The sequence below is a fragment of the Chlorocebus sabaeus genome, chromosome 26 (assembly GCF_047675955.1).
Source record: "Chlorocebus sabaeus isolate Y175 chromosome 26, mChlSab1.0.hap1, whole genome shotgun sequence".
Lineage (NCBI taxonomy): Eukaryota > Metazoa > Chordata > Mammalia > Primates > Cercopithecidae > Chlorocebus > Chlorocebus sabaeus.
In genome coordinates, this window is record NC_132929.1 from 49394143 (window position 1) to 49408949 (window position 14807).

General features: G+C 42.3%; 1 protein-coding gene across 2 annotated transcripts in view; it reads right to left on the reverse strand.

Annotated features, from left to right (window-relative positions):
* Positions 1-14807, reverse strand: part of NPTN (neuroplastin) — a 72332-nt gene that overhangs the window by 32599 nt on the left and 24926 nt on the right. The window contains exon 2 of one of the 2 annotated variants that reach the window (XM_008015969.3): positions 3361-3708. The exons of the other annotated variant lie outside the window; for it this stretch is intronic. Within the exon in view, the coding sequence (XP_008014160.1) occupies positions 3361-3708 (348 nt within the window). The remainder of the gene's footprint in view (positions 1-3360; positions 3709-14807) is intronic. 2 annotated transcript variants of the gene reach the window in all.

Here is a 14807-nt window from a genome sequence, read left to right on the forward strand (position 1 = left end):
AACCGATGTAACATTTCTGATTTGTAGAGTTAATGTCTTTGAAGAAACTTGTAATAAAGCAAAACCTTAAGTTTGCTCAATTAACAAATTAGTTCTATTTTCCAACTCTGGCAAAAGGATAACGGTTATCTTCCATTCAGCACTGGTCCTTATCAGTAACATCAAACAGGGTCTCTATGTACAGATAATGGAGGCATAGCAGCCACTAAGACAGAAGCAGATGCATGTAAACACGTTAGCGCAGTGGTGTCCCATGGTTTCCAAGACACACTGGACAGAAGCCAAATCCCTGGGCCTTAAGAAGTCGAGCAGAAACGGCTGCAAACCCTGCAATGGAAGGCGCGCACACACACCATCAGCAGAAAGCATCACAATTCCAAGAAAAATCAAAACCAAGCAAAAACAAAAGAGAAAAAGATAGAACCAGTACTCCACAGAAGAGAAATTAAAAAAATATAAAGGCAACATTAAAACCCAAACACACTTTTAGGTTTTTACTGAATTTTTATTATCCAATTTCATTTTCTGTCCCACTTGGGACTCTCCTTCTGGCTATTCCTCTCAGATTGCACTGAGAAAGGGTAAACTCTGAGAATGAGGCCAAGAGCTTCCAGATGTTTAAATACAAGGAGGCCAAAGTAAATGCTACTCTTACCTGTGGCGATGCAAATGACCACTGCAGCTCAGGGAGATTAAGAAGTTGATGAAAGCAACCTGGTAAGACTTTCTGTCAAGAATTCTTGGAAGGCAAAGGAAAGCACTTTTTCCCTTAAGTGTTAAAGATCCAGGAGAGAGTCAGCTGGGAGCAAGTGGATAATTTAAATAGGTTTAAATATGATTCTGCACCATAGGAGGGTTGTGGGGTAGGGTAACCTGCCTCCTTTGATTGCTGTATATGAAAAACAGTGCTACACCAAGTTCTTTGGTCATGGTGCCTCATCTGCATTCTGCACCAGGATGAAGGTGGGGCTTTTATTTTTGTGGCCAAGCGCTGCCCAGTCAAAGTCCAAGAGAGATGAACATTTAGGAGAAGCTCAAATGTGTTTACCTGCCACTGATGTCTATTTAAAAGCAGTGGATAGGAGACCCTTACCCTATATGGCCAGAGAGATACCTAAAAACTGGGCACACTTCTCTTCCTGCCTTACATACTCAACGAGCTCTGGGGAAAGTACTACCAGGAGGTCATTCTTAGATAGAACACTTGACCTCCCCATAGAGGCAATGTCTTTTGGGATGCTGAGATCATAAAACAATCCAATCAGAGTTGGATCCAGGGTGTTTGAAAAAAAAAAAAAAAGGCAGCAGCAGCAGCAGCAGCAAACTCCCGGCTCTCCAAAACAGCTAACTAGGGTTAACTGACTGATGGGGAAGTCTGAAGAGAGTCTAGCCAGGATTTGGTTCAACCACATGCAGACAATTCTAAGTGAACTGGGGGAATCCTATGTATTCTCGGGATTGGCAGGTCGGTATCCCAAAGCCACATCTTTTTCTAGCTCCTTGGCATGGCCATTCTAGCTATGAGTCAGGCTCTTGGAAGTACAAGTGCAAATGCCCAGCCCAGTCCATATCTATAAACTTCCACAGACCTTTGTGGCCATGTAGGTAATTCTGCTTTTATAAGGAAAGGAGCAAGGGGGGGCAGGAGAAGGAGGCGTGCAGGGGGAAAATACTGTTTAAAAAAAAAAAAATCACTGGGTTAATGTTCCCCATTTTCACACAGACAAAGTTTTCTTTTCCTCTTTCCAGAAGCAGGTTCTCTGATTCAACAGTGCCAACTGCAGCAGCCTCTCCTACCACTGCCCTACAAAGGACTCTTTTTTTACCGATAGGGATCTTCAAGTGGCTACAAAGAACAGACACTAATTTGCTGTTTTCCATATAAGTATATAGACTCAAGGCCCATGTCTTACTACTTTATGTATTACCAAATTCCTCATCAAAGCAAGATTTTACTAGTCTTACTTTCTCTAGATCAATCAGCTCTTTAAGCTAGAACTGGCTATAGATCTCTCATTGTGTCCTCAAAGAAAAGGTGAAAACCCCAGAGGATCTTTCCAAAAGTGAATGTCCCCTCAATTATAACCAGGTTTGATGTGGGGCCAGAACTCTTCTTGGCCAGGAACATTGGTTCTGTGGTGGCTTCTCCCTCCCTCTGCTTCCCAACATAAGGTAGCAAGTCACTTTTGAGAAAGAGAGAGAAGTAGCCACAAAAGCCCTGGTGTCATACGTCTCACACATACCTGCTACAAGGGGAGGATTCTGAGCCAGCTGGTCAGCTCACCCCATCACCTCGAGAAACCAGGTTGGAAGTTAGTTTCCTCTTTTTTCAAGACACAAAGAAAGGGCCAGTGTGAGTGGTCCCCACACTATGTCTGGAGTTCCCATCCTCTGGGATAAGGCACACTGTGCCAATAGCTACTCATCAGAGTCAAACCATGAACAGGAATCAACTGCAACTCTGACTTCCAGACAGTGTGATAGGTTAAAAAAATAATAATTTGTAGCTTAGTGTGACTTGACTCCTAATAGCAAAACATATGAAGGAAGTTCCAGGCTGCTGCTTTTAAAGAGGAGACTAATTAGCAGGCCCAGTGAGGAGTACACTGCTGCAGTAGAGGGCTGTTATCAGAGAAGCAATGCCACGGTTTCAGAAAAGAAAAGGAGCTGGAACTATGAAAATATCCAAGCTTACATGCCACCCAACAACCAAAACACACCACCACACTGTACCCATGGCAACATTCCCATCACAAGATGACACCAAGTCACAGTAAGGGAAGAGGCTGGGCAGACACAAACTTAAAACCATAGAGGTGAAGGCAGCTACTTAGAGAGCTTCAAACAGAAGAACAGAAGAAATAAAAAGTAGTTAGACTGGGGAAAGAAACAAAAATAGAAAGGCACCAGAGAAGAAATCAGCAAAAGTATAGCAGGAAACCTACTACAAAATCAAAGGGGAGGGAAAGAAACCATTTCAACACTACCCTCCTTGGACCGCCTGGTTTTGTGAGTTTTAATTTTTTTTAAGCTTCCCAGTTCTCCCCCCGCAACTCTCCCCAACACAGATGATTTTGGACAGTCACGGATTTCCTCAAGTTCTTTGTTCCTGAGAAGAAAGACACAGAGAAGGGTTGGGGAATAAGGGAGGCAGAAAGGACGGCAAAGAAAAGAAGAAAAAAAGTTGCCACAGATGTTTTCATACACTACAACCAGAAGGGTCATGGGTTTGAAAAAAAAACGAAGACAAGGGGTGGGGTGAGTGATCATACTGGGGAAGAGGGAAAGGATGCAGAAGGGAAGGGTCATCGGGCCACCTCTAATGACTACAGTACTACTACTGTAGGGTGCTGGACTCACTCTGAAGGACGCTTATGGTGGCCTGGGCTCGAATCCATGTTATGGAGGGGTTTTGCCTCAAGTCATTCCTCTTGGGGTCGTTGCTGGCCCTGCACTCGTAAGTCCCAGAGTCCTCCAAGGTGAGCCGGGTTATTCTCAGCACACTCACGCCGTTTGACCCGTAGGCGGTGTTTACGGTGACACGGCGCTTCCGAGCACCGTCCCACAGCTGTCTGAAAGACTCTGCCCGGTTGACTTCTGCGTACCACCACTGGATCTCTGGCGTGGGGCTCCCGACCACGTCACAGTACAGCTCAAAGGCGTCCCCCGTGAGCTTAGTTTCTGACATGGGCGACTTGACAAACCCAGCTAGAGGGAGGGGGAGCAGGAATGCAGTGACAGGCCAATCAGAAAAAAAAAGAATCAACAGGTGTTAATAGTAATTTAAAGAAAAGAAAAGAAAAAAGCAAATGAGTTGCAAAGAACAAAAAAGGATTCATTTTTAAACTATAAAGAGACAGTACAGCAATTCATACAAGCTTTTAGAAGAAGAACCACACCCTGGGAAGCTTATGAAGCAAAGGCAGGCTAATTACAAGCTGGGGCAGCCCAGGTGCTGGCCAGGCAGAAGCAAGCCCACTGGAAAGCATTTTAGCAATGGGCCCAGCTGGTAGGAATGAGAAAGCCTCAGGTCTTGGGAAGAGCCTCTTTCCTTAAAACACAAACCATTTATTACCTTTTCAAACTCAGGCAAGTGATGAAAGATAACCAGAAGAGGCAGTAGTTTTATATGCCAAATCAGGATCTCTCTTTTGGATGGGTAAACGCTTTGTTAGAAATGCAGTGTCTTTTGCAAGCCTCAACAAGAAGTATTAACTGACCTACTGGTGCCTTCTCTTGGGATTCAGAGTCCAAATTTCAACTGAAAGAGCAGCAAATTTCTCTCTCACACAGGATTCTATCCTGGGTTCAGATTAGACTTTCTCCACCTCCTAGTCTTCCCTGGGCCAATGGCAAACAAACAACCCAGTTGTCTATATTAGGCAGCCTCTTTCTGAATGCAGACCCTCAGTCTCAGGAGAACAAGACAGTCTGTACTTCACACCACAGTGAGATATATTAATACTTTCTGGGTCAGCTCAGAAGTGGGACCAACAATCCCAGCAACCCAACTATTGCCACAAATGGAGGGACTGTGCCCTCCGTAACCCCAGAGATCCATTAACTAGAAAAATCTGAAAAGCTATGGTATTTGACAGGCTCTATACAGTTGAATTGCCTGGCTTCTAGAAGCCAGCTCAGAAGAACGAGAAATGTACACTGATGAATTAAACCAAACACTAGGGTGAAGGCCAGGCCTCAACCAATACTCTCAGGAACTGCCCAGGAACTAAAGTTGATGCCTACCTCCAATTGCCCATAATTTGCTTGGGGTTACACTTCCATAAGACAAGGTGGAAATGGCAGAAAGAGTTAAAAAAAAATTCAGGCTTAATTTAAAAACTTGGAGTTAGGTCCACAGGAAACAAAATTCAGAGTGCGAGCATACTCTCTCTTACCCTTCCACTCCACCTAGGGTTCATTCAGCATTTCTGTTGATTCAGACAGTATCCTAAGGTATAAGGAAAGACACTAAAAGAGGGCATTCTGATTGGCTTGGAAACTTCCCCTGGGAGGCCTGCTGCATAAGCCAAACCAGCCCTTCTGCAGTGAGCAGGGAGTGAGGTCAGGATCTGCCAACATCAGATTAAGAACATTCCAGAGGAAAGGATGAAATAAATGGAACTGTTTTCCTACAGTCCAGAAGCCAAGGATGTAACAGGGCTAGCTGAAAATGGAGGTTACTAAATGGAAAAATTCCTGTTTACATCCATAGCAGTATTTGCCTTTGGTGATAACCCCACACCATGGACTAAGAACATTAATGGAGGTACTATACTTACTCAAGTAGAGGCCAAGACCTCCAAATTCATACTAGTCTTTCAATTCCTGACATTTTCAGAATCTGGGGAACACAGGAATGCAGTGATTAACAGGCTTAGACTAAACGTTCTGCCTTTAATATGCCATTTTAAACTACCTCTTCAGATCCAGCACGCATTCCTTGTAAGGAAATATCTACCAGAGGCCCTAAGAAGCCCAACAGATGTCATTCTCAGATGCAGGAGAAGCTTTAGAATTACAGAAAGGAGCCCCCAAGCCCCTGCATGAAGAGCTGAGCTCATTGTCAAATACAGTGGTATACAAGGAGCCATATCTCAGTTTCACAAACTACCACCTGCCCATCTGTCAAAGTCAATGCCAGCTAATATAAACGAAGAAGTAAAGGAGGGCCGGGTGCAATGGCTCACGCTGTAATCCCAGCACTTTGGGAGACTGAGGTGGGAGGATCACAAGGTCAGGAGTTCAAGACCAGCCTGGCCACTATGGTGAAACCCCATCTCTACTAAAAATACAAAAATTAGCCAGGCGTGATGGTGCTCACCTGTAGTCCCAGGTACTCGGGAGGCTGAGACAGAAGAATCGTTTGAACCCAGGAGGCAGAGGTTGCAGTGAGCCGAGATCGTGCCACTGCACTCTGACCTGGGTGACAGAGCAAGCCTCCGCCTCAAAAAAAAAAAAGAAAAAAAAGAAAAGAAAAAGAAGGAAGGAAGGAAAAAAGGCAGGCAGGCAGGAAGGAAGGAGAGAGAGAAAGGAAGGAAGAAAGAGGAAGCTGGTTTTATTTATTTTACTACTGGTTCAATCACCAGAGAAAACTGATTATCAGTAAATCCCTGAAATGCAGTAAAAGTATTATTCTGTTTTAGTCATATTCTTAACCATAAGTGGTAATCACAAATGGTCTTACCACGTTATCTGTGAACTTGGGGAGTTACAGCCTCTCAAATGCTGTTAATTATGTACTTGATTATGCCCTAGAACTATTAGTGGATTTCTTTTGTACTTTTTTCCTTCTTCTGTATTGTACTTCAAAGCAGGCCTGGACTTCAGCCTGTTTGTCAATCTGTTGACAATGCTAATGTAAAAGGGATGCCTGAAAGTATCCTTTCACCAAGAATCCATCCAATTCCACTGTAACCCCAAGTCCTAATACCACACAATTCATAGGTAGCTGAGAAACAGTCTGACTATGATTCCCACTGCACACAACCGGGCAAGGCACTTGGCCTGATCATGCCACCCTGGGCAAGACTTCCTGCTAAGAGGAAGGAATGCTGATCTAAGTCAGTTCAATTTTCTACCTGTATCAAGGAAAATGGGACCAAGACAAAAATGTTCTTTGCATTAGTAAATTATATGATGTATATTTAAGTGAACTTTTAAAACACAAAATAAAAAATCCTTTAAAATGCCAACAACGGACATTTTTCTGTGCTCTTTGAAGGCCATGACTGTTATTATTGTTATTAGACATATACAGTAACAGGTGACATTTTCCAAGTATGCGTTATATGATTAGGCAATGTGTTAAGCACTTTATTCATTATCTCATTTACTCCTCACAATGGCCTTATATGATAAGTGCCATTATAATCTCCTTAAAGATGTGGAAACTAATGTCCAAAAAAGTTAAATATTTTGCCCACAGTAACATGCTAATAACAAGAGTCTGACCTGGAATCCAAAGTGAAAGCATGGTCTCTTAACACCGCAACTGTGGTCAATGTATCTCACTGGCCTGAAAAGGTTTACTTAAGTTAAAGATATGCTTTGTCACCACTTAGTTAAATAAATAAATAAATAAATAAATAAATAAATAAATAAATAATTAATTATCCCTGACCACAAAAAGCCAGGAACCTTTGACCGATTGTGCAACATACTATGATCACTAACTCCATAAAATTATAATCTTATTAGAAAATGGAGATAGAGAAGCACTGGGTCAAAGAGTTCCTAAAGCAACTGGGGGAGGGTGAACAGTGTGGAAAGATAAGATGATTCTGAGGCAAGACTGCCTCTAGTTCTGATGATTCCAATGCCCTGTTCTGGAGAAGGCTGGCTTCAGAAAAGGAAGGAATTTACAAGACATTGGAAACACTTCTCTGTTGCTGTAGTCAGGAGCTAAATTAATAAAGGGCAGCACCTGAAATTTTTATAAAACTTACAGTTTGCAAAGTGCTTCCACATACATCACATCTCATTTCATTCACACAGTTCTACAAGGTTCATACATAGGGCAGGTGCAGATACAGGTTCATGACTTGCCCAAGATCACTTAGGCAGCTAATCCTGAGTGGGGATGGGAGTAGAATGCAGGTCTTCAGCTTAGTCTAGGGTTCTTTCCAATAAACTGTGCTGCTTCTAACCAAACTAAGGAATTCCTTGATAGCTGAACACTCATGAAAACAGATCTATGTCCCTCTAAACAGCATGGAAAAGAAAGAAAAGAAAAAGAGAAAAGGAAAAAACCCTCTTTACAAAGTACTGTGAAATCACAATTAGCAAGGGAAAGTTATTAGCAACCATCCACCTCATTATCTATCCAAAATTAGCTTCAATCCAGGAAAAGAACCAGCTCTCAGCAGCAGCAACAGGAGGTTCAGAGCCTGACTCACTGCCCTGCCTTTCATTACTAAGGGCTTTCAAACAAATACGTACTTTCAACAAGAAAACACACACTGCCTAAAGTTGGGAGGCCAACAGAAGCATCTGTTTGCTCTCTAGGTCAATGGTCATCCAATATTTTGGAAAACCCCTAAATTTTAGAAAACAACCTCCCGCCCCACCCTCTTTCCCACCCACTACCTTAAGTGACTGGGCTCAGATCTGCAAGAGTTTTGGAAAGTATTAATATCAGTGCATTCAGAGCAACAGTAGGATAAAGAGGGAAACTGAACAGTGGTTACTGGCTTTAAGGGAGGAAGAGACTAGAAGCTGATGTTAGAGGGGGTAGCAGGCAGAGCATTAAAAATGGAGGCAGCAAACCCAGGAGAAGCATAATGTAAAATTGCATAACTAGGGATGGGGGATGGGAGGCAAAGATGACAGCTGGGACTAGCAGCCGGAGAAAAGGAGGAGCTCGCTGGCAGGAAAAACTGGATGTGTAGATATGTAGCAGAGGGTGAGAAGAAAAAGGGAACACAGAAGAGCAAGTTGAGCCCAATCCCAGGAAAACTGCTTTCATATATGCCCTAAGGAAGTAAAAAAAGCTAGCCTAGCCCTATATAGGAGAGACTATCATAATTTTTTACATTTACCTCCAGAGCAACCACAGAACAAGAAATCAGACTAACTTTCTCCCTCAGCTGACTACTGCCAAGGCCAGGCCTTTAAGTCTTGCCTGCTTTTGTCACCTTTTTTTAAAAACAGCTGTTCCCTTCAAACCCCCTCTATCTCCCTCTAATTCCCTGTGGTTGGCTCATGCTGTTCTCTCCTTCATGCCTCGCAATAAAGAGAAAATGACAGCCAAGGTCATAGGGGCATTTCTCTCCTCTGTCTCTCTCTCACACACACACAAATTCAAATCATCTACCTCAAAATAAAGACTGAGCAAGATCCACTGACATCTAAATGTGAATACAGGAACTATGAGTATTTCAAATGTCTAAAGGACCCTTAAGTGTTGTGAGGCTGTCATAGACTTGAGCCTACACAAACTACTGTAGAGCCTGCCTATCCTTCCTGTTAATCAAGGAACAGATCATTCATCACTATTCCTTAATACCAAAGGCAGATCAGAAGTCTACATGCACTCATTCTGTGTGTACTGACCAAGGGTAAGGCAGGCTTGAAGCCCTGGGAGCAGTGGAAATGGCGTAACTTCACTCTCTGCAGCAGGAAGAGGTACCATGGATTAGTCTCATCTCTAGGTAGAGATGGCAGCAATTACAAAGCATTTTCCAAATTCAAACCTGCTCCTTCCACAGCTACCTTGATCAGGCAGATATGACAAAAGTTTGGAAATTAAGATCATCCCCATCACTAGCTTCTAAACCAGGGTCCACCCTTTATTCAGAAATTATACCATTCAAAATGACCAAAGGCATCTGTACTAGTCAGCCTTCTGCTTTGGAGAAATAGGGGAATCTAGTCCATGCCAAGAGAAACTACATAGTTTAGTGACCAAATTGCAGCAAACTCTAAAATCAGTTGTCTGGATTCACATAAGGCTCTGTCACTAACTGTATGACTGTAAACAAGTGACCTAACCTCTCTGAGCTTCATCTCCCTAATCTGTAAAACGGGGCTAATAATAGCAGCTACCTCACAGCGTTATTGTGATTATAGGAGATAACATAGCTTAAAACACTACCTGACACATAGTAAGCACTCAATAATGTTAGCTATTATTATATGTCTCCATAGAAGTAAGTGCTAAACAGGTCACGGGCAGCAGCCTGTAGCACTGCTCCACAACAGGCTGGGAAGCAGAACTTCACATCCAAAATGAGTTTAACTTAAAATCTAAGTTCTTCAAGAAACAACAAAAAATTAACCTGAACTTCCCGAATAAAATGAGAACCAGAACAGAAATGTTAACTGCAGAAGGGAATGAAAAAGAAGGGAATTCTTCATTCCTTCCTATCCTTAGAGCATACTAGAATGAAGAAAGTGATAACAGCAGACATATGTATGTGGACTCAAGGAATTAGCAAGTGTTTTCAGAGTTATAAACCACTAATTCTGAGATATTTTGAATAATCTGTAAAGTCCAAGAATAATGAGAATAAAGAGAGGCAATACAAATTCTCCTTTTCAAAAAAAATTATTCTAAAGTCAAAAATAAACCTATCAATTACAAACCAGGCTGCTTAACAATATTTGGGAAGATACTGGATATTGAGCAGGCTAAACTTTTAATTTACAAAATATAAGATGTAGTTATGGAATCTGAGATCATGTCATATTAGCTTAATTTCAGCCTAAGAAAAGGTGTCAGGTTTTGAATCAGCACCACCACAACATAAATTCTCTTAACTTTAAGCAGTTTCTTCAAATGGGAATGATGCCACTTACTTTATAGGGTAGTTGTGAAAATCATGTTACATTATGTGTAAGAGTTCTGTAAACTATAAAACTCTATGCAAATGTTAAGTTACTTTAGGACAGACAAGAAATAAGCATTTGGTATGACGGATCTCTCTCAACAAAAACTTTTGTTCAGTCCTGTTGCCAATTCCTATTGACAAGGTAAATAAGCATGATCTACCTAAATCTGTAGGTTTAAAAAAAAAGTCAATGACAAAAAAGAAAAAAAAGTATGATTTAAAAAAAAACATGAGCTGCTCATGCCTGTAATCTCAGCACTTTGGGACACCAAGGTGGGCTGATCGCTTGAGTCCAAGAGCTCGAGACCGGCCTGGGTAACACGGCAAAAGCCTGTCTCTTCAAAAAAATTAGCCAGGTGTGGTGGTGCATGTCTATGATTCCAGCTACTCAGGAGGCTGAGGCAGGAGAATCACCTGAGTCCAGGAAGTTGAGGCTGCAGCACACTGGGGTCACAACATTGCACTCCAGCCTGAATGACAGAGGAGACCCTGTCTCAACGAACAAAACAAAAACTATGGGAATCTCTCATCTCAGAAAAATATAACCAAAGTTTCGCATGTTTCAGGGGTATTCCAGACCCTGAGTCTAGACTGTACTGCTGTTAGATGAGTGAACAGTTAAGGGTCTATTAAGATGACAGCTCACCTTATAGGGAAATGAGCCATAGTTTAAAAAACCTGGGATGGATTTTTCAACTTATTCAACCCCAGTTTCCTCATCTGAAAAATGGGGACAATGATTCCTATCTTCTTCATAAGGTAATGGCAAGATTCACACGAACAATGTATGTAAAATTACTTTGTAACCTGTAAAGCTATACATGTAATAACATGTCAGTTTTATGCAAGCATTCTACTCTATTAGGTAAAGAATGATCTAAGGCCAGGTGCAGTGGCTCATGCCTGTAATCCCAACACTTTGGGAGGCTGAGGTGGGAGGACTGCACCAGTGTGGGCAACACGGTGAAATCCTGTCTCTACCAAATAGCTGAGCATGGTGGTGTGCACCTCTAGTACCAGCTACTTAGAAGGCTGAGGTAGGAGGACCAATTGAACCTGAGAGGTTGAGGCTGCAGGGAGCTATGATCATGCCACTGCACTCCAGCCTGGTAACAGAGTAGAGACCCTGTCTCAAAGGAGTAAAAAAAGAATGATCTAAACCAGTTCTGAGTGTTCTGTTAACATACCTCAAAAGTAGTGTGGAAGAAACTGGGGGCAGGGCTCACACACATCCATGAAGGAGGGGGGATGTCTATTGGACTGACTTTTCCCAAATCTTTCCATTTTCCAAAAGAAAAAAGCATTGCAAACCACTCATCCAGAGAATTAACATGTTTCAAATAGAAAGTGACATTAAATGAGGTAAGGTTGCCAGAAATTAATAAAAATGATTTAGAATAAAATCTGGTTAAAAAAAAAAATCTTATAAAAATAGAACCTGACATCAGACCTGAGAAACAGAAAGAATTGGAAAATGTAGGCCGGGTGAGGTGGCTCACATCTGTAATCCCAGCACTTTGGGAGGTCGAGGCGGGCTGATCACCTGAGGTCGGGAGTTTGAGACTAACCTGAACCACATGGAGAAAACTCATCTCTACTAAAAATACAAAATTAGCTGGGTGTGGTGGTGGCGCATGCCTGTAATCCTAGCTACTCGGAAGGCTAAAGCAGGAGAATCAGCTGAACCCCGGAGGTGCAGGTTGCAGTGAGCTGAGATCGAGCCATTGCACTCCAGCCTGGTGACAAGAGCAAAACTCGCCTCAATTAAAAAAAAAAAAAATGGAAAATGTTAAAAGAAAGAGAAGAATCAGCTCAGAATTGAACCCCTCTTGCATTTCTTCTGCACGTCTGTCTTCCAAGGGTCATGCCTATGATCCTGAATATCCTCACATGGACTCTAACAGATTGAAAACTCTGCCTGTGGCCGGGCGCGGTGGCTCAAGCCTGTAATCCCTGCACTTTGGGAGGCCAAGACGGGTGGATCATGAGGTCAGGAGATAGAGACCATCCTGGCTAACATGGTGAAACCCCGTCTCTACTAAAAAAAAAAAAAAAAATACAAAAAACTAGCCGGGTGCGGTGGCGGGCGCCTGTAGTCCCGGCTACTTGGGAGGCTGAGGCAGGAGAATGGTGTAAACCTGGGAGGCGGAGCTTGCAGTGAGCTGAGATCTGGCCACTGCACTCCAGCCTGGGCGACAGAGCAAGACTCCGTCTCAAAAAAAAAAAAAGAAAAAGAAAAAGAAAACTCTGCCTGTATGTTATTTATCAGAAAATACTATGGCCATCATGTGGTGGCTCACGCCTGTAATCCCACCTACTTGGGAGGCTGAGGCACAAGAATTGCTTGAACCCAGGAGGCAGAGGTTGCAGTGAGCCGAAATCACACCACTGCACTCCAGCCTGGGTGACAGAGCGAGGATATGTCTCAAAAAAAAAAAAAAAGAAAAAAGAAAAAGAAAATGCTAGCCACTTCTAGACTTTTACAGTACTCAGGTAAACAGCTTCATTATCAAAGACACTGCTGGAGACTAACAACATTCCTTCTTCACCCCAGGGAGGAAAAAGGCATTTAATTTACTCTTGAGCAGTCAGATCCAAGAAAGTGAGGCCAAATACAATAAATCAGGGCCCATTTTGACTTTGACATCAAAATGACCATGACTTTTTTAAAACTAAAGATGTGTCTGTCCAAGGAGAAAAATGCAATAGCCACAAACTATTGTCAAGCTAGTCTTTTCAGGGGAATTTTAGGTAATTCACTTCCTAACTTCACAAATAGTACTTAAGCTGCTGGTCCATAAGAGAAAAAGCTAGTTTTGCTAGCCATTAAAAACCAGGAATGTCTTATGCAGGGGAAACAGAAAAATGCACACAAATAAGCTGTATCTTAAAGAGAGTTCTTAATGAAAGGTCTGGTTCAAATATGTAAGTGAAACTCTTACATATTTAAGCAAATGCTCATAAAGGTTCTCTTATCCCAAGAGATTGTCAAAAGTAGCTAAGGGCAGAACTAGAACTATACCCAAAATGGAGCTTTGAGGCCAAAAACAATTTTAATTAATTAAAAGAAAAATAATACCAGTTACAAAACATTATAAGAGTTACTTCAATTGACTCTCCAGTTAGCATTAAAGCCAAAATGAAAACAATATACCAGAAAGGTTTAATACTTCAATTTGACAAAGATTCTTTGCTTGACCAATATCTAGGCTTCTGAACCTTCTCCTAGGCCCATCTGTGAACTCCCTTATAAAATTCAGGGGGTTTTTTTGTTTTTTTTTTTTTGAGACGGAGTCTCGCTCTCCCGCCCAGGCTGGAGTGCAGTGGCCGGATCTCAGCTCACTGCAAGCTCCGCCTCCCGGGTTCACGCCATTCTCCTGCCTCAGCCTCCCGAGTAGCTGGGACTATAGGCGCCGGCCACCTCGCCCGGCTAAGTTTTTTGTATTTTTTAGTAGAGACGGGGTTTCACCGTGTTAGCCAGGATGGTCTCGATCTCCTGACCTCCTGATCCACCCGCCTCGGCCTCCCAAAGTGCCAGGATTATAGGCTTGAGCCACCGCGCCCGGCCATAAAATTCAGTTTTAGCAAAGAACCTTGCTAAGTCAATTAACCAAGAACCCCCATCGTTGATCACCCTCAATATCAGATCACGTTCTTCGGCCTCTACCATTCCCTAGATGAGGTCTGATCAACCTGGCTTATGCTCAGTGAGAATGTTTAGGTTGGCTTAACCAAATCCTCCTTACCCCTAATGTTTCCTCTTAGTAATTTTCCATCCACTGACCCCCACTTGCCTATGCTGTATTCAGAGTTGGGCCCATCTCTCTCCCCAGTGCAGAGTTTCACTGCAGTGGTCTGGTCCCTGCACCTATCACAATGTTCTGAATAAAGCTTTTCTTACCATGCTTAACAAGTATCATTTTTTTTTTCTTTAACAAGTTGAATAAACCATTCTCAAACGCCATAGGTAATTACTGCTCAAAAGCTAGTCTTTGCCAATACTTTTTCTGTGAAATGCACCTGTCTATAAATTCAGCATTAACTTCTGATAACAAGCTTACTTTCTGTCTCTGATAACACAGTAACAGTCACGACTTAAATGTTAAGATAACAAAATTCATCTCATTCTTCCATCATCATATATCATTGAATATGACAATGAACACAAGCAGTCCAAGCTGACAGTCTAAGTATAATCTAGAAGACATTTTCACTGAAAGAGGTAGTAAGCTACCTCTCCCCACCTTTTTTTAAACAGCCATTCTCAGAAGCCACAGAGTCAAAAACTCTGCCCAGAAAGAAATTCAAGTTTGAATCACAGGATGTTAGGTAACAGGAGTCCTAGTCTTCCCAGCTGATGAACTATTAATATTTCCAAAGCATAAATAGCTTATAGCAGAAATCACACTGAGAACTTTGTCATTATGTACAAAAGGCAAAGCTTTCCTTAGATGACAAAATTCTAAAGCAGCAATT